The sequence below is a fragment of the Grampus griseus genome (genome assembly GCF_964374135.1).
Source record: "Grampus griseus genome assembly, chromosome: 5".
NCBI lineage: Eukaryota > Metazoa > Chordata > Mammalia > Artiodactyla > Delphinidae > Grampus > Grampus griseus.
The window spans coordinates 76,777,626-76,797,938 of NC_138998.1; the positions used below are offsets into that span (position 1 = coordinate 76,777,626).

Consider the following 20,313-nt stretch of genomic DNA (forward strand, 5'->3'; position numbering starts at 1 on the left):
TGCTTACCTGGGAAGGTATGTTTATATTTCCTGGTTGTGCTGTTTGCTCACTTTCCTTCTCTGCAGAAATATCTCTGAATCTTTTCTCTGCTCAGTCCTAAAGTGGAAATAAAGCGGGACCACGGCTCACCTCTATTCTGAGGTAAATAGTACTTTTTATGCAGCCCTCAATGGTCCTGACTCTCATGGCTCCAATCCTCCTCCCATCTTTTAGGGGTATCCAGAAAACTCCCTCCTCCACTGCCCATCACTCTGCACCCTGGATGTCAAGGGCCGTGCCCTTTCCTTAGACTCTACTGATACCCAGTCCAAAACAAGATGGGCCTGGGGAATGGCAGTAAGGTAGGGGAACAGGGGCCAGGAAGTGTCCATGATAAGACAGTTCAACTTCTGCTGGCTTCAGCAGTTGTGAGAGGCCAGCCACTTTCTGCCTGGGAGTAATGACTACACTCTTTTCATGCATAATGATTCTTGAGGCAAAAGCACAAATTAGGGGAAAGAAAGGAGGAAAAGATTTAGCTAAGAGAAAAAGACTAAAACTAAAGAAACAATGAGGTGTTAAGAGGATTTAGAGTGAGAGTGGCCTCTGCTAGAGAAAGTCTAGGCTTCCTTGTAGCTGGATGAATGAAATCGATGGTCATGTAAGAAGGTAGATTGAGGAAGCTCATAAAGTTTCTGTGTGGTCCAGAGCTGAGGCTGCTGATAGGAGAAGAAGTGAGGACCTTTGGACGGCCAGTGATAGGCAAAAAGCAAATCACCAAGCAAAGTATGGGGATGAGGGAGAATGAAAGGCCAGGACACGGTGAGTTTATTCTAACCCCCAGGCCATTGGGCTCGGCAAGGTCCAGAATAGGAGATCCTAGGCAAAACCAAAATCAAATCGAAATGAAAGTCAGGGATTTGGTATAGGGGATCTTTGATTGGTGGAAAATAGAAGTCTGTGCTATAACCAGTATCTGAAGTTGGATTCAGCTTTCAAAGATGGAGAAGACAGTGGGATCAAGGAAGAGCTAGGATTGGTGTCTGAGACCCATAGTTGCTGCAGGACTTTATAAAAGTCCTTAAAAGTTCAGTGGTGAGCTGTCCATGTGCTTAGAGCACTGCATCCCTCAGGCTCATTCCTTGGCTTTTCTTCAAGACACACCTTTGTTTTCACAGTGACTTCTATGCCAGTGAATCACGCATCTGTCTCTACACCTCACTTATAAGATTCACCCAGTTAGACTTTCAGAGTGAAAAGCAGCTTTTATTTCTGCCTATAGAGACATTGGGGTTTCCAGTGTATAGAGGTAAGTCACACTAGATATACACAATTTCATTCTTCACTTCAGTTTGATCTGCCATCACACATAGATCAGACTTTTGCAGTGGTTTTATTCTTACATCCAAGTTCCACCTTGCTTTTCACTTTTCCCTTCATTATAAGACAGAAACTTCTTTTCCAGATCCTCATATTGTTAAGGCAATAAAGTCCTTTCTGCCTCAGTTCTATAGACCTCGCCCTCCACATTTGGCTGATCTCTACTTGGACTGACTTTCTTGGTGGTGATTCTCTTCAAGGGCTCTGCTCGCAGACACCTCCCTGTCCAGGCTCCTATTCTTGGGTCCACAGTCCCCTTTCACTCTCCTTAGCTGCTTCTTAATCTGAAGCCGTGTCTAGCTGTCTTGCCTCTCTCAGGTGATGCTTGCTGCTCACGCTGTTCACTACAGCTTCATCCCACTAATCAAATCATCTGTCTAATCCACCATCTCTCTAAAAGGCTTCCCTTTTTCTCCAGTTGCCCTCTCACCATAAGATGTGCTTGATTGTGTAGGCCAGTGGATACCTGCAATACTCTGGTTTCCTGCAACGTATACAATTAGATACCTTGTAAAATGTGTTTGATGATGTTGATCAGCTCAGTATTGTGCTGAAGGCAGCAGCTGGGAAAGTAAAGCGTGCCTGGAAGGGTGGGGCCCACAGAGCAGTGCGGTTAGTCTCCTGAATGCCCTCCTGCACCCTGGGCTGCCCAGAATGTCAAGGAAGAGCCCTCTGCTCTCTTCCTTTCTCTATACTTCTCTTGCAGCTCATGTTAGCCCCGGATTTTCACCTCCCTTAGTCTACAGCTCCCCTTGCTTTCTTTTTCTAATAAAATAAGAAACCCAAAATGGATTTTCAGAACTTTCTTCCTCCATATAGGAAGGACTAGATTCAAAACACATGGAACTGAACCCTGGATCAGTTCCTTTTCTCCCACTTCACTGTTTAGCTGTCGCAGTTATTCATCTTCACTGAATAAAATCTTAGCTCACATTCTAGTTATATTTTTTAGAAAATAGCGCCTTATATACAAATGTGAAATATAAACCAAACAATAAGGATTAGGAAAAATAGAGTTACGTTACTCAATAGTACCAAGTGGCACATTATAATGGAAGATGAGCATACTTCTACTCTGGGATTTGCTTTAATGCCTTCTTGACTCTTCTCAGGGGTGTCATCTACTTCATCTATACCAGCTCTGAACCATGTTCAGAGGGGAACCCAGGCAATAACAAACATTCATATTGACTAGACTCTTTTTTGTTGTTGTTGGTTAAATTCTTTGTTCTCTGCTCCCCCACAATGCCCATCCTCCTTTTCCCTTCTTTCTCACTCGCTGAGGACTGCTAGGAAAATGGCATCAATTAAAGAGAGAGGGTTAGGGTTAGGGCTAGGGCTAGGGTGAGGGTTAGGGTTAGGGTTAAGATAAATAGCTCAGCCTTCCTGGCTTCAGCTATACCTGGAGAGCTGATAAGATATACTTTTTGCACTGTGACCCAGGGACGTGAAGCCACACCAAACAAACCATCTCCATTTGGTTCCCAACTTAAAATCATCATGTGTCTAAAACCTATTTGGTAAAGAAAGAAGAGCTGCATGAAATCATGACCATTGTAGATAACTATGTGAGATAAGAATTTGCTGTACTAAAAAGCAAACTTATCCTAATTTACTGCCATTGGCATGTCATTCTTTAGGGCAGTTGTTCTCAACCAGGAGCGATCTTGCTCCCAGAGGATTTTTAGCAATGTCTGGAGACATTTTTGGTTGTTATAGCTGTAGGGGTGCTACTGGTATCTATTGGATAGAGGTCAAGGGTGTTGCTAAACATCCTATAACACATAGGGCAGTCCCTTATGACAAAGAATTATCCAGTCTAAAATGTCAGTAGTTCCATGAAACCCTGCTTTAAGGGATGCCAGCTTCTATTGTGTAGTTTTATCTTACTTTTGTTCTCATAAGTTTTAACTATTTGTTACCAAAACCCAGAAGTGTCACGCACTTTTGACAGAATGCAGTCATGGCCAGCAATAGGTAGGAGCAATTATAGGGAATCACTATGTTCAGATATCTTCCTTCTCAAGAATCCCGATGGGGTACTCAAGTGATGTCTAGGACCTGGCGACTGGTACCACAGGAGCTGCAGTGGGCCTTGTCTGGACTTTTCCAAATGCGAGGTCTCCTTGGGCTACCCTGTGCATTCTGACATGACACTGAAGTTGGTGTTAGTGTCTCGTGATCATTTCACTTAGCTCAGGGTGGTGCTGGCCCGTGCCTGTGCTCTCCCTAATCTAGACGGAGAATATAATTTTCAGAGGAAAAGAACCTTGACTCTCAAGTCACTATTAAAATGTTTGAAAGTAGGCTCTGGCTTTTGGTCCTAATTTTCTCCATAAATATAATATCTCCTCTGGATTCTTCTTCATTTTTCAAGGCTGTCTTTCTATATGTTGCCAGGATTCTATACAACAATCGCATTCTAGGACCTCATTTCTACCTCTCATCCTTTGGCCTTTGGTGTCCTCGAGGCTGTTGTGCTTAGCCTAGGTCTCTATTCTTTCGGGCTGTTTGGACTGTCTGGGCTTAGACGCAGTGGGGCAACTAAAAAAAGCCCTGGACTTGGCTGTCAGGACAACCCCAGCTCCAGAAATTTCAAACTGTGCCCTTCACCCTGGGTACCCTGGGAGGCATGTCAGTCCCCATCCCTACATTGCCTGCTCCATATCATTACAAGTGCTTATAAACTGAAAAGCTCTCCACAAAAGCACAGGCCTGTGCTGGTTATGGAATTTCACGGCTCTCTCATCTCATCTTCCAAATGGCCTCAAGTCACCTATTTAAAATACTTCACAGACTGATTTATTTTAGAAAAAGAGTGTGGGGGGAGGAAGGAAATAAGTTATCAGTATGGCACTATAGCAGTTATACAAGCCATGGCTTAGGAAATTCTTCGGCCTTGTGCAGCTGCTCAGGTTTTGAAGGACATTTGCATGTTCCAAAACACCGAGATAAGCACATTTGCAGTTCACAGAAGGAAGTCCTCAAAACCAAACTCTGTCGAACTTTCAGTAACCCTGAGTGGGAATCCAAGAAGGGTGGCTTCTGAGCCTTTAGTAGGTGTGTCTTCCTCTTGGTCTGGCTTTAAAGGTTGTGACTAAAGTCTCTGAGGCCTGCTTACGGGGCTGACACATGCTGGTCAAAAGAATCGGGTCAGTCTTGTGTTCTACAACGTTGAAAGGACAGGACTTCAGGTGCTCAGACATGGAGGCAACTTCATTAAACTCCCAGCCCTTGATTTTGGAGAAGAGGCTGCTGAATTGCCAGATCTATGAGGAAAGAGAGAAGTTCCAAAGTAAACACTGGAGTGTTACCCTCAGGCCAGCTTTGTTTGAACAGTGTGGGGAAATGCCTTTCTGTTCTTAGATTCCTGAGAGTATCTAGTGGCTGCAGCATACATTTGTTAGTCCTTTCTCCAGCATCCAATTCCTAGAGCCCCCTTCCAACTGATAATCATCCCAGCCAGCCATGTGTTGTGTGGAAATGACTAACACCAATCTGCTTATTGACATATACCCTTCCCCCATCCCCCACCTCCCCAGGAACAGTGGTTAGTTCTAGAATAGACACATGGTTCAAATCAGGACAACCAGTGCCAATGAGACTCTACTCCAGAACTTTTGTTTGTGATACCAAGAAGCAGATTCTCTTTTCCCCTCTGTGCTTGAACTTGGAAGCTACAGTCTTAGGAGCTTCTGGCAGCCAGCAGGGACCACGAAGCGAGAACTGTGTCTTAGAGTGGAGCCACAAGCGAAGAAGTAGAGATAAGAAATAGAGAGTAAAAAGGTCATTTGGGGGCATTTTGGGCTGCTAGATCAAGCCATACCTGAAGCCATCACCTTTGCACTCTTCAGTTATACGGGCCAATAAATTCCCTTTATTGTTTGTCATGTTAAGTTGGTTTTCTATTACTTAAAACTAAAAGTATGTTAACTAATAAGAGTCTCAGTAGAACAGAAACCTTAGGAGAAATCTAGCAGTCTGGCACTCAAATCCCTGTGGGCCTTTCCACCTAGGACGTGGTGGCAAAGCCACTAGTTTTAAAATCTGCCTATGAGGATAGGCATAATCTGATATCCTTCAACCTGATCATTTCACCCTCAGTTTCTTGTCATTGTTACTATATAAGAAAAGTGTATCCTGTGATCTATTAGTGTATCCTGTGATCTATAAGGAAATTAGTTTGTCCCAAATGATATTTAAGAGCGGTCAGCAATCACTGAATTGGGAAAAAATGTGAGCCAAAAAATAATGAAATTTCTAGTATGTAACTTAAATTATTTGCATTTGATTTTACAGAGGAAGATATTAGGTAGTTCTAAATGATACATTGTATCTTGGCAATACAATTTCCAAAGGCAGGGTCTTAGTCTCATTCATGTTTATGCCTAACACATGGTTGGTTGGCAGTCATTATCTAACACATGGATTGCAGGCATGGACTCAAGCATGAATTCATGAGGGAGAGTCTGATAATTATTTTTTGAAGAAGACTGCTCAGGGAATAAATAATAGAAAATATGCAAGATGTTTTAGACATAACAAAAATAGATGTAAACATCTCCTAACTCCCCAATACCAGTTTGCATATACCCACATACTGGGAAGAGACTCAACAGTGAGATTTTGGAATTATTGACCTAAATGGGCATCATAAATTTGTGATTCACATTACCAATATATGTACCATAAGAGAGGATGCTATGGTGCTACGGCACCTTGGATATGACAAATTGGGAGTTTCACTTCTATAGAGTACAAGCCAATAGAACTTATACAGTTAAGCAAGCCTAACCTGATTGGGAAAAGGGGATGAGGTTTTTCCAAAGGGAAAGATTCTTTGATCTATACAGCAGAGTTTTTTTAAAAGAATTAAATAAGCATTTGAACCAGGGGAAATCAGTGGACCAAATTATTTTAGAATTTCAAAATGAATTCAACAGGGGCAAAACTTGTTTGTAAATAAATTGGTTGACATAGGGCTGAGGAGAATTTGTTGGCATATTGTATCAGTTGGAGTCCAGGCAGAAAACAGATGGCACACTCAAACTGGGTAATCTGAAGAGAATTTTATAAAGGAATGATATACAAATGTGTGAGCAGGGTATAGAAAACCCAGGCTAGTAACAATCTAGAGTGTTACTACCCTAGGCCTGAAAGGGAGGAAGGAAGTCAATGGAACCCAGAATCGGTAACCTATCAGATATCAGATACAGTTGGAGGGACATGGCCAGTGCAAAATATCATGGAGGGGAGAATGCATGCAGGAAGGAAGCCAGAAGAATAACCATGTCAACCTCACTCTTCTCCCTCCTGACCATCTCCTGCTGATACACTCCCGTTAGATTAGCCCAACTGGAAGCTGGAGGGCAGGGGAGCTGGTTAAGCTAGTCTATAAAGATCAGCCTCCTGGGGGACAGATCACGATGGAGAATGGATCATGTGAGCAAACGGAAGACATGCAGGACACATACATAAATAGGCATTACCATTTGTATTGCCATTTTTATGTTTATGGGTCTGTCTCCTCTACTATGCTGACCTCCTTGAGTTCATAGACTGTGCTTTATTCCCGGTAACCTAGTACAATCTCAGTGCCTAGCACATGGCTTGGTGCACAGAAGGCCCTTAGTAAATACTTGTTGAATGAATGAATAAGTGAATGACTATTTACTTGCCTTTCTGTGAACTCTCCACGAGGTGCCTCCATGGGAATACCTCTTCTTCTTCCATTGCAGGAGGACCATCCCTCTCTCTTGTAACAAAGTGGCACAGATATTCCTCATCAGCACGGACACCTGGGAGAGCTGGGATAGGCTGATGCTGTCTAAGAACCCAGCAATGTACTGCAAAACCTCCAGGGGCAGGCTGGTTAGAGAATTCTGGTTTTTTCCTTCATGGCCTGAGAGATGGTTGTTCCCTCCCTCACTCAGCTCTGAAGCAACCTCCGGCTTGATGGCAAAGGTCTTGAGCTCCTGACTGTAGATTACTTTTGCCTTTTTCCCTGGGGGACAGAAATGGTTTTGAATAAAGGTACATCCCAAGTAGGCAAGGGGGCATCGGTGCTGGAACCAACCATTGAGACATGACTGAATGTCTGTGTGGACATTCTTGAAATGTAGGGGAAATTCATCCCTCCTGAAGAATTTGTTGCAAGTGAAAGTAAAGGCAGAACTGCTCTTGTTGTGTCTCCTGGTCACACACTCACTGTGGAGCTCCATATGGAGCCCATTCAGATTGGCAGTGGTTAGAAGGTCAGCCAGCACCGTCCTGGAGGAAAATTGTTCTGGCTCAAAACTGTATGTCTGTGTAGCAAAATCCATGAACACCCCATCAATGCTCCTGGATTCAGAGATGACATGACCTTTGAGTTCTCTTTCCAGAGCACACAGCAGGGTGGTCTTGATGAGATCTGATTTGGGGAGGTCCTCCACAGTGATCCCTAAATCCAAAGTATCTACTGCCTTGTGTTCACTTGGCCTACTACTCAACGAGGTGTCTCTGAGGTGAGCCCGCTTCCCGCAGTAGCTCATGGGAACTTTGAAGGTGTAAACAGTCTTCACTTCCTGAGCCTCGAGTTTGCCATAAACAAAGTCTCTCTCTTTAGGTGTACAAGCAGGCATCTGACCAAAGTGAATAAGCATCCTCCCATTGTGCACCAGATACATATTATAGTCCTTTGCATCCATAGCTGTTTTCAGTCTTTCCAGAACACCATCCTGCCAAGGGGCAAGCCCTGACTTTTCTATGGCTTCATGAAATTCCTGCTGCTTCTGGTCTTCCTGTGTTTCCTTCCCTTTGGCAGCGCTCTTTTCTACCATGTTGTTGCTGCTGGAAATCTGTTCTTTCTCTGGGCCATCCCTGCTCTTGCTCTCACTGCTCACTGATGAGCTCGTTAAAGCAGAGGCCGCATGCTCTTTGCTGAACATATTTTCCCACTTGTCAAACTTGGCTAGGTCCATCCCTTCTCTGGTTTTGGCTAATACCTCTCGTTCTTCTTGACTCAGCTCTGCCACCTCTCCGTTGGTGGTTGTTACCAAACCAGCATCTGCCCCACCCACCGCTCCTTCCATTTCCTTCCAACTGGCTTCACCATTCATGGTAGGTTCCTCTTCCATGGGTTCTCTAGTTTCTGGGAAAAGTTCTACCATTTTCAGAGATCTAAAGAGGACCTTCTGGTCTTGGAGGGCCAGGGCTGTGTCCAAGCACTCCTCATTGGGGGTCTCTTTCATGATGTTCTCGTGAAGGGCTGTTTCAGAGTCCAAGTTTGGCCAGCGGTTCCACTCCATGGAGCAGCAGACCACGCTGGCGGGGCACACTTGCAGGTGCTTGGCCAGCTTGTGACGGGAAATGGAAAGGGGGCAGCCATATTCGGAGTTGAGGCACGGAACCTGCTCCAAAGGGCACAGGAGCTCGTGCTCTGCCTCTTTGCACATGTGGAAGGTAGCACCGCAGGACAGGTGGCAGTTTATCACCAGGCAGGAGACACCAGGCTCCATAGGCATGTGGCAGTGACGGTTGAAGCATCTGTCACAGTGCCTGTGCTGCCCTCGTGGAGGCCTGCGCGCCCTACGCTGGAGACACCAAAGGCAAGGGGAAAGAGAAAACAAATGACTGCTGGAAGAGAAGCTCTATGCATGTCTGTGAGTGTTTACGTTTTAATTGACTTATTTCCTGTTTATTCATGTTTATTGTAGGAATCTTGAAAAATATAGAAAATCATAAGAAGAAAGCAAGAATACTCATAATCCCACACAATCTAGAAATAACAGCTATCAATACTCTTCTCTTTATTTCCCAATAGTTTATTCTATGTATTAGCTGTGTTGAGAATAGAAAAAAAACAAAGGTGAAAGTAATGGGCTACAAGGTGACAATTGCTATTTTTGAGTTGTGGGTTGTGGTGGATTTATATGACACAGTTAATACTATGAATACAATTTTGCATTCTGCTTTAACTTGCTATTATGACATGTCTAGGCTGTTTTATTAATTTTTCTTTGCAAACTTTCTTCATAATGGCAGTGTAACACTCCAGAATGAGTGTTCTGTCATTCATTTAACCAACTACCACTAGGGGTATGCTGGGAGGACATGGGGCATGACTGGTTTTGTTCACATCTTGGTCCCCAGCACCTGTCACAGGGCCTGGACCATCGTAAGCACTCAGTAATATTTGCCGAATGAAGGAATTGTTAGCCATTTAGGTTATACCTGGATTTTTTGCTTTTTCATGTGTAAAGTTTTACTAAAAATCTTTGCTCACAGATCTTTCTCAGGTCTATGATTTCCCCCTATTCTGTGTCAGTTTCTTCTAGGTTCTGCTCTAGCATCTATGGTTCGGCAAAAAGCCAATATATATCATCAGACCAAAAGGATAAATCTGCCAGATGCTTGGGCTACAGGCTAAATGAAGCCAGACCTGGACCTGTGAAAGGTAAAGTTCCAATAAGCACCTGGTACTTACCATAGCTTCCAAATTTCTTCTTGCTTTGTAACTCTAGGGGAAAATATAAATATACAAATATGAATGATTAGTAAGAAAAGTATTTTATCTGTTTTAAAAGGGGCCAAAGAGACTTCATGTATTCTTCCACCACCCTGGCCCACATTTTGCAGTCAAATATACTCTACCTAGATACAACAATTGTTAACATTTTGCCCCTTTCACTTTCTCTCTCTCTCAACACACACACACACACACACACACACACACATTTTTTGCCAAACCACTTGAAGATAAGTTGCTGATGTCATGACCCTTCATCTGTAAGTACTTCAGCATGTATTTTCTAAGAATAAAGACTTTTTTTTGTAACTACAGTAACATTATCTCACCTAAGAAAACTAAAAATAATTTTCTAACATCATGTAACATGCTGTCTATATTCAAATTTTCCCAATTATCTCCAAAATATCTTCTGTACTTTTTAAAAAACAACTCAGTTTTGAACCAGGATCCCTTTAAGGTTAATTTATTACATTTGTTTGTTAAATCTTTTTAGCCTCTTTTCCTCTGGAAAAATCCCCCTCAACTTTTCTTTTTTAGAAGAGACAGCCTTAAATATCAAGGGAATTGTATGCTAGTTCATTCATGTATTCATTTGTTCATCCATTCATTCAACAAACATTTTTGATTACCTACTATGTACCAGTAAGTGAGCATAAGGGTCACCCGGACTGCTTGTTAAAGTGGCTTTAAACACTATTGTTCATTATAATCAGCTGTGATTCTTGTTAAATATATAGATCCCCACTGTTCAATATGGTAGTCACTGGCCACATGTGGCTATTTAAATTTAAATTAATCAAAATGAACTAGAATTAATAATTCAGTTCCTCAAGTCATATTAGCTACACTTCAAGTGTTCAATAGCTACTCTATTGGACAACACTGCTATAGATGCTGGCTGCACCCCTGACCTGAGCGAAGGGTGTATCCTGGAATTTACATTCTTAACACATTCCCCATCTGACTCATGCACTATAAGTGTGGAAGAGGGATCACGCCAGAATCCCTCTTAGGCTATAGAGGGATACCTCATACCCTAATAGTCAGCCTGACCATCAGTAGCTTCAGGGTTAACTAGGAGATTAATCAGACAGAGAGGGAACTGAGCAGAGTGGAAAAGCTATGAGGGTAGGACTGAGATGGAGCAGAATAGGATCAGGCAAAGAGCACATCTTTTGGATACAAGAGTCTAGCTACTTGATCTTTTAACATACAATTTAACATTCAGGTAGGCTCCTGCCATATTCCAGATCACTCCTGAGGGGGAAAAGCCCATTATGGACTTATAGAAATTCATAAATACTAGGCTCAAGCATCTAGAATTATTTGGTACTCAGTAAGGAACCATTTACCATTGTAATTGGGGTGTTAACCAGTAGTAGTGGAAGAATGGAGTGGAAAGACCTAGAGTTAGAAACTGCTATGTAGAGAACATGATGGAGGCTGAGATTGTGAGACTGATGACAGTAGAAATAGGCAAGATGAGACAGAGAGGAGACATTACAAGGGAGGGTCAACTAACATTTTTGTTTCTGGCTGGAGATGGGGGAAGAAGAAGAGTCAAAGGTGATGCCAAGAAGGTGAACTAAGAAGAGAGAATGTTGGGTGTAATTCTGAGAAAAATAGAGGTCTAAGGAGGGAACTGTTTTGGGAAGAAAAATGGGTCCAGCGAGTGTAATACAAGTTGCTTTAGGTGATGACAGATCATGTGGGTGGGAAGATGAGGGGTTAGAATATAGAGATTCAGACTTGAGAAGTATCCACTTAAAAGTAAGAGAAAGCCATAACTGGGGAAGTGAGAACACAGAATAGAAATCTGAGCCATGAAGTACAAGGCTAAGTATGACCACTTTGGGGACAATAAGAAGAAGCAGAGCCAGAGAAGGAGAGACCAGTGAGCTAAGAGAGTCAGGACTATTGTTGCTAGATGTAAAGGAAAGGGTGAGTGATGGCCTCCAATGCTGCTGTGCGGTTAAGAACAGGGATGACAATGCCACTGCTCATGGCAGTTCCCCAAAGAGCTCTTGCCAGAGCATTTGCATTTCAGCTGTGAGGTGGAACCCTTGGCCATTCAAAATCTAGCGTTTGTTTGGAGTAGAGGAGAAAGCTATTAAGCACACACTCCAATGTTGGCAGGGCCTGTGCCCTGGCTGGGAGAATGTGATCATCTGCTTTCTATTCATAATAGACATTCATCAAGAATGGACTCTGGATGACTCAGGGTCCCCTGTTGGTTTTTAGGTGGGGAAGAAGAGGCAGATCACGAATGGAGTAAGGTTATGTGAAAAAAGCTAATAGCACCAGGAATATCCAACTTCATATTTGCCAACCGGGTTCTGTCACAAAGTTGAGCCCAGTTTCCAGCAAGGGCAAAGCAGCTCTGGCTAGTTCTGTGCACTCAATGTATGTAGTGAGAACTCTGCCCCTATCAGCAGGCATGTGTCTGGCTGGAGGGACAATAGTGATGAACTCTAAGCCCAATCATTTCTTTTTCTCCCTCTTCTTCCTCTTCCTCTCCTTCTCCTTCTTCTCCTTCTTCTTTTTTTAATTGAAGAATAGTTGATTTACAATGTTGTGTTAGTTTCAGGTGTACAGCAAAGTGATTCAGTTATATATACATCTATATCAATTTTTTAAGATTATTTTCCCTTATAGGTTATTACAAAATATTGAGTATAATTCCCTGTGCTACACAGTAGGTCCTTGTTGCCAATCATTTCTTATCCTTCAGCATTATAAAGATGGTTCTTAGCAACAGCGTTATTGAAGCTGGGAACATTTGTGGTGGAGTCTTATTGCTCTCCATCTCTTTGAGGTTATTTGAAAATATTCCTTTAAGAGAAAAGAAAAGCAATGAAGGCAGGCAACAAAGATGCTGTTGCTTTATGTTGCTATTTAAGGATCTTCTGCCAGGCTCTGGAGCTACCCCAGATGAGTGACTTTGAGAGAAGGCATGTGCTGAGCAGAAAGACACTGAGTGGAGATGACTTTTTGGAGACATTTGTCAGTGGAGGAAAGGAGAAAGACAAATATAGCCTAAGGGCATAAAAAATCACATCTGAACCTTTTGTTGTATATCTGGAGGAAATCTTTCCCACTGAGATAAAGGACAATCCAAAATTGTTGATAGTCTAATTATTGCTGGAGAAACAGGGTAACCAATCATCCTGGTTTGCCTCGGTCTCTCCTGGTTTGAGCACTGAAAGTCCCAGGTCCCAGGAAACCTCTTATTCCCAGGCAAACTTAGACAGCTGATTGGTCACCTTAGGTTGGAGTCAGCTGGTATTGCCTCAATTTAATCAAATTAGATTTATCATTGGTTGTCTTGTGACATGAGATGCCCTGTTCTCCCAATTTCTGTTCCTGTGCAGTGACTGGATTCTTATCCTCCATGGGGTCTGTCTGAGTTTCCTAGATGGAGTGATTTCTCCATTTTGGATGTCATAGTGGAAGAGAAATAAAATATTAGTGCTTAACATGTGCATTTACATAACATCTCATTTAATCCTCACAATAATAATGTGAGGTGGGTATTACCATCTCCAGTTTACTGATAAGGACACTGAGGCACAAAGAAGCCTAAGTTTGTCTCGCTTCAAACTCTACTGTCTGCTACATCACACTGTGTCCATCAGAGACCCATAGAGACATTTGTGGTCCATCTCCATGGTTTGGGGAGAATGCAAGACCATGGCTAGAGTCTGTAAGGGGAAAGCCTTTTTTCCCCCAGTTGGGGCACAGAAAGGTGTCTACCTGTATAATCTTTCCAAATTGTAGAGAAGCTGGATGCTTCACATTAGGAAGATCCTCCATGCCTATGATGAATTTTTTTTCTTTTTTGGTCCTCCCCTGGACTACAACCCATACTGTGCCCTTCTGAATAGAGGAAACAAGAAGACTGCGCAGGTTCCATGCCTTTGCATTTCAGGGAATACAAATGTGGCAGGGAAGATTTTTAAGGTTAAAAATCTGCACTATAGGGACTTCCCTGGTGGCACAGTGGTTAAGAATCCTCCTGCCAATGCAGTGGACACGGGTTTGAGCCCTGGTCCAGGAAGGTCCCACATGCCGCAGAGCAACTAAGCCCGTGCGTCACAACTACTGAGCCTGTGCTCTAGGGCTCGCGAGCCACAACTACTGAAGCCTGCGTGACTAGAGCCTGTGCTCTGCAACAAGAGAAGCCACCGCAATGAGAAGCCCGCGCACCGCAACAAAGAGTAGCCCCTGCTCGCCGCAACTAGAGAAAGCCTGCCAGCAGCAATGAAGACCCAACACAACCAAAAATAAATAAATTTATTTATTTAATAAATAAATAAATAAAAAGGAAGGTTTCAGTTGAGACTTGTCTCCTCTCGCGACTGACTCTGGGTGTTGATACAACCCGAGGGAAGTTGCTGTGATGGTGTGAGTGGTGAACGACCTGATGAAGGGCATAAACGGAACAGAAGTGCTGGGACCCATGGAATGTGTGTAGGCTGTGAAAGGAGCTCTGACTGGAATATCAGCAGAGGGTGGGAATGCCCCAGGAGGGATACAGAAATGATTTCTGAGGCCCTGAGAGTGAGTAGAGCTAACAGGGCTCCCAGCACTCCATCAGCCTTCAGTGAAGGATTGGATTGGATGGAGTTGAACAGGACCCTAAAGAAGGCAGCATTTGAAACACCTGTGAGAGCAATTTGAGACCTTTAGGAGGAAGGGGTAATGATGTCAGATATATGCTAATTTGTGTTTTGTTGTTGTTGTTGTTTTGTTTTAAAGGAAGAAAAATAAATGTTTTCAACTTTATTTGGTTAATGTTGCCTTAACTGAATGGAAAAGACTCCGTGGACTCCAGTTATAACAGATACTCTGAATGCTGCCAGAATTGTTTGTAGGAGGTTACAACTTGTTCTCAACACTTACAGTCATAGAATCAGGAATCTGGCTCAGGTAGATAACCAGAAATCCTCTGCTCTGGAGCTTCTCAAACTTCAGTGTGCATAGGAATCACCTGGGCAATCTTTTTTGAAATGCAGCTTCTGATCTGGTAGAACAAATGGTCTAGGAAAGAGTCTAGGTTAAACTCTTCATTTTTTACAAGAGAAACTGAGGCCCGGAGAAGTAATGTGTCTTGCTTATGCTCCCACAGTCTCTGACTCTAATCACATGCTTTTCTTTTTTCTACTTCACCTTGATAGTTTACTGAGAAATTCTGTAGAAACCACAGTGCCACACAGAGCTACCTGCATGATGACGGCCAAGGGCATATGGGCAGCTTAGGTGGTACCAAGGGCAAAGCAGGACAAGGCCTGGAAGAATGAGGAAGAGGTGGTGACCAAGTGTCACTGGCCAACAAGGTCATGAGAAGGCATAAAGCAGGTATATTTAAATCACTGACTCAAGCAAAAGAGAATGCAATTAACAGAAAATAGTTTTAACATTCTTCACTATAAAGTTAGTAGGCAATCAGGGTTGGTGTCAGGGAGATATTTTTAGGCAAGAGGCCCTCCCAGCACCCCTCACATGATGCAGCGACTATTTTGCCTCCTCATGTGGCTAGCCCTGGCAATAATTATTTATTCCTGAGCTTTAACTTTAGTGGAAGTGACAAGGTCAAGAGTTAAAGGACAGAGATTAACTGTTAACCTATTAACCAGTCAATTAATCTGTTACTTTAATTATACATTGTTAATCTGTTTCCCTGCTATGGAGATACTTAATTCTATGGAAAGAAAATGTATAAAGTTAAATATTAAAGTAATCCCTTTGCATCTTGAGATGTTAACACAACCAGTTGGCTGAGGATAGTTCCCACATCTGGTCGCATAATCCTGGGCTTTCAGGCTATGATTTCAGCCTTTTCACTATACCCTAAAAATCATCCTCCCTCAAATCTGTTCAACCTCACCATCTGCAGTTCTGTACCTACACTAGAAATCTCTCCACCTTTAAACTTTCTAGTTATTTAATTAGCTAGTTAATTCTCATATCTTGTACTTACATTATTAGTTTCAGTATTTTAAATTACTGTTTTGTATTGGCCAAGAAAGTGCAAACTAGATGGATTATTTAGGAGTAGCTCTGAGTCAGCTGGTCTGGTTGGTTACTGCTAAGCTAACATGCCCATCTTGCTAGGAAAGTACCCGGTATACCCCTTGAAGACCTTTGTGCCATGGAAACTCTGACAAAATTAAATGAAGTTAGGCAATTATACACAGTGCATTTGATTGTGCCTAGCAAACAGGCATAATTATAACCCAGACACCTATAGCAGAGTTATGGGATGCATCTGGAGGTTACAGGGGCAGGCAAGAAGGAAACAGGAGTTAAGGTGTCTGGTGGTAGGTCTCCTTTTACTTGACATTGGTGGCTTTAGCCTGTACAGTGCAAAGTTTAGAGTGTACAGAATCCCTTTTGCTGCACAGGCCACTTCCTAGTATGTCCTTAGCTGAACTTTTAACTGTATAACACTAAAGCAAGGTCCAGAGGAAAACAGGAAAATAAACACTGCTCCCTTATTCCTGCCAATTTGTTTGTGCATGCAACACTATGCTGTTATTCCCAAAGCTAGAAATAACCTATCTACACTTTAAAGTGTTTGACTCCTCAAGTATCATTAATCATTTTACTTTTGTTCCCCTGGAGTTGCAAGTTTCAAATTTGTGATAATTTTTGGTTTGCATGTATATACCATTTTTCAACTTGTAAAATACTTTCACTTCTATTCCATAGATGCATTTGGATTCAAGAGAGCTGGGGAGGAGTGAGTCATGTTTAGGGAATATTGTTAAAGAAAAACAGGTTTTAAACTCTGCAGGCAGAATTTAAATAATATACGCAGTAAATACAACTGTGCTAAATTAACTGGTAGAGTGACACAGGTGATGGAATTTAAAGTACATGAGAATGACTTGCAGTTTACATAGAAAATGCTGATTGGGGAAAGATCACAACATTTGGACTTCAGAAAACAGAAACCCTGGGTTCTGGGCCTTCCACCTATTTCCTCACCATCTCCTCTCCCCCCGCCATCCTGAACCCCCATCAATACTGTGTAACCTTAGAGATAGCACATAACCACTATGTGCTATCACTATGGTTGATTTTAGAAGAAAGAGCCTAAGCTGTTAGAAAGCAGGTCATCTCTTCCTGCTCTAAGATTTTAGATTCAAAGCAGGAGTTTACCTATGGCTGGGTCTCATTCTCAGTGCTAACCTTTTCACCCCCATATGTAACTTAATTTGCTTAACAACCCTCTTACTCAGAGCAAAAAGGTGATATGCCGCTCAGCCTCTGCCTCCATGTTCACCACTCTAAATTTCCCCTTGATGAACCTGCCCACATTTGAAAAGCTTACCTTAATGGCATGGGCTGAGTCAGCATCTGCTGCACTTGTGTCCCTTGATGGTGAGCAAGTAGACTGCCGGAGGTGGCTCGGCGTGCATTGGCTACAGCAGAGGACAGAGTTTCGTCGAGGAGGTAGGGAAAGGAGAAAAAAACTTCAACAGAAATAGTTCAAGTGTTTTGAAGTTAAAAATAAAACTGTATCACAAGGGGCAATGTGACCAGGCTCAGCTTACGATTTTTTCTTTCTCTTGTATTTGTCCACACTCGGTCTCTGTTGGAGTGGCAGTTAGCAGGGGAAGCCGGAAGGCAAGTGGGGTTTTATATCAATGGGTTTTCTTTCCCTTGAGGAAGAAGGAAAATCCTTGTAAGAAGGATCATTTCAAGGCCCGAGCAGCCTCATAGAGTCCTGTGCATGTGGTTGGCAGATCCAGCTGTGCCCACAGTGGCTGGTGGAGCAGTCAGGACAGGCTGCTGCTCTAATTATAACCGTGCTTTTCACCTAAACCTATCAGTGGCTGAGGCAGCAACTTGTGCAAGTGACATGTGGTCCTGTTTCTCCTATTTCTTGTCGTGACAAGTGCCTGTCCTCTCCTGGCCCTCTTCTTTCCCAGATGGTTGGGAAAGGAAGATTTTGTAATTCAGAAATCAGGCATAGAATAAGTCCAGTCTGAGAAAATTAGAGGTGGTAGGAGGCTTAGCTATCACTTAGTCCAACTCTCTCATTTTACAGATGAGAAGACGGAGAATAGAAAGTAAATTGTTCGCCTAGATCTTCCAGCACTACATTGAAAAACGTAGTGAGTGGTTGGGACTTCCCTGGTGGCGCAGTGGTTGAGAATCCACCTGCCAATGCAGGGGACGTGGGTTCGAGCCCTGGTCCGGGAAGATCCCACATGCCGCGGAGCAACTAAGCCCATGCGCCACAACTACCGAGCCTGCACTCTAGAGCCCGCAAGCCACAACTATTGAGCCCACTTGCCACAACTACTGAAGCCCACGCGCCTAGGGCCCGAGCTCTGCAAAAAGAGAAGCCACTGCAATGAGAAGCCTATGCACCACAATGAAGAGTAGCCCCTGCTCGCTGCAACTAGAGAAAGCCCGCGTGCAGCAACAAAGACCCAATGCAGCCAAATATAAACAAATAAATAAAGTAATTAATTTTTTAAAAAAGTAGTGAGTGGTCATCTCTAACTTGTTTTCTTTTTTTTCTTTAACATCTTTATTGGAGTATAATTGCTTTACAATGGTGTGCTAGTTTCTGCTTTATAACAAAGTGAATCAGTTATACATATACATATGTTCCCATATCTCTTCCCTCTTGCGTCTCCCTCCCTCCCACCCTCCCTATCCCACCCCTCTAGGTGGTCACAAACCACCGAGCTGATCTCCCTGTGCTATGCGGCTGCTTCCCACTAGCTATCTATTTTACATTTGGTAGTGTATATATGTCCATATACTACTCTCTCACTTTGTCACAGCTTACACTTCCCCCTCCCCATATCCTCAACTCTATTCTCTAGTAGGTCTGTGTCTTTATTCCCATCTTGCCCCTAGGTTCTTCATGACCTTTTTTTTTTCTTTTTCTTAGATTCCATATATATGTGTTAGCATACGGTATTTGTTTTTCTCTTTCTGACTTACTTCACTCTGTATGACAGACTCTAGGTCCAACCACCTCACTACAAATAACTCAATTTCATTTCTTTTTATGGCTGAGTAATATTCCATTGTATATATGTGCCACATCTTCTTTATCCGCTCATCTGTTGATGGACACTTAGGTTGCTTCCATGTCCTGGCTATCGTAAATAGAGCTGCAAGGAACATTTTGATACATGACTCTTTTTGAATTATGGTTTTCTCAGGGTATATGCCCAGTAGTGGGATTGCTGGGTCGTATGGTAGTTCTATTTTTAGTTTTTTAAGAAACCTCCATACTGTTTTCCTTAGTGGCTGTACCAATTCACATTCCCACCAACAGTGCAAGAGGGTTTCCTTTTCTCCACACCCTCTTCAGCATTTATTATTTGTAGACTTTCTGATGATGGCCATTCTGACTGGTGCGAGGTGATACCTCATTGTAGTTTTGATTTGCATTTCTCTAATGATCAGTGATGTTGAGCATCCTTTCATGTGTTTGTTGGCAATCTGTATATCTTCTTTGGAGAAATGTCTATTTAGGTCTTCTGCCCATTTCTGGATTGGGTTGTTTGGTTTTTAGTTATTGAGCTGCATGAGCTGCTTGTAAATTTTGTAGATTAATCCTTTGTCAGTTGCTTCATTTGCAAATATTTTCTCCCATTCTGAGGATTGTCTTTTGGTCTCGTTTATGGTTTCCTTTGCTGTGCTAAAGCTTTGAAGTTTCATTAGGTTCCATTTGTTTATTTTTGTTTTTATTTCCATTTCTCTAGGATCTAACTTGTTTTCTAGCTATGTTCATTTATGTTATATTCCACATATAAGTGATATCATATGGTATTTGTCTTTCTCTTCTGACTTCACTTAGTATGGTAATCTCTAGGTCCATTCATGTTGCTGCAAATGGCAGTATTTCATTCTTTGTTATGGCTGAGTAATATTCCATTGTGTATATATATACCACATCTTCTTAAGGCAGTTGTCTGTTGATGGGCACCTGGGTTGCTTCCATGTCTTGGCTATTGTAAATAGAGCTGCTATGAACATTGGAGTGCATGTATCTTTTCAAATTAGTGTTTTTGTTTTTTCCAGATATGTACCCAGGAGTGGAATTGCTGGATAGTATGGTAGTTCTATTTTTAGTTTTTTGAGGAACCTCCATATTGTTTTCCATAGTGGCTGCACCAATTTACATTCCCACCAACAGTGTTCAAGGGTTCGCTTTTCTCCACATCCTCTCCAACATTTGTTATTTGTAGACTTTTTGATGATAGTCATTCTGACAGGTGTGAGGTGATATCTCATTGTGGTTTTGATTTGCATTTCTCTGATAGTTAGCAGTGTTGAACATCTTTTCATGTGCCTGTTAGTCAGCTGTATGTCTTCTTTGGAGAAATGTCTATCCAGGTCTTCTGACCAGTTTTCAGTAGGGTTGCTTGTTTTTTTGATATTGAGTTATATAAGCTGTTTGTATATT

At 42.5% G+C, this 20,313-nt stretch overlaps 1 protein-coding gene and 1 long non-coding RNA gene across 5 annotated transcripts; one reads left to right on the top strand and one right to left on the bottom strand.

Annotated features, from left to right (window-relative positions):
• Positions 1-78: 78 nt before the first annotated feature.
• Positions 79-17,637, bottom strand: FBXO40 (F-box protein 40). Of its 4 annotated transcripts, none has more exons than XM_082654916.1 (5): positions 17,432-17,637; positions 17,209-17,299; positions 9,828-9,860; positions 7,039-8,934; positions 79-4,629 (listed from the first exon to the last, which is right to left on the bottom strand). In XM_082654916.1, the coding sequence occupies exons 3-5, from the start codon at positions 9,828-9,830 to the stop codon at positions 4,414-4,416; spliced, it is 2,115 nt and encodes a 704-aa protein (XP_082511042.1). In that variant the 5' UTR covers positions 9,831-9,860; positions 17,209-17,299; positions 17,432-17,637; the 3' UTR covers positions 79-4,413. The 4 variants fall into 4 exon arrangements, with proteins under 4 accessions (XP_082511042.1, XP_082511041.1, XP_082511040.1 ...); XM_082654915.1 differs by having other exon boundaries at positions 17,209-17,350; XM_082654914.1 differs by having other exon boundaries at positions 17,209-17,637.
• LOC309822857 lies at positions 9,746-18,320 on the top strand. The gene is made up of 3 exons (XR_014296780.1): positions 9,746-9,797; positions 15,050-15,230; positions 17,929-18,320. It is a non-coding gene; the product is annotated as an uncharacterized lncRNA (long non-coding RNA).
• Positions 18,321-20,313: the final 1,993 nt, after the last annotated feature.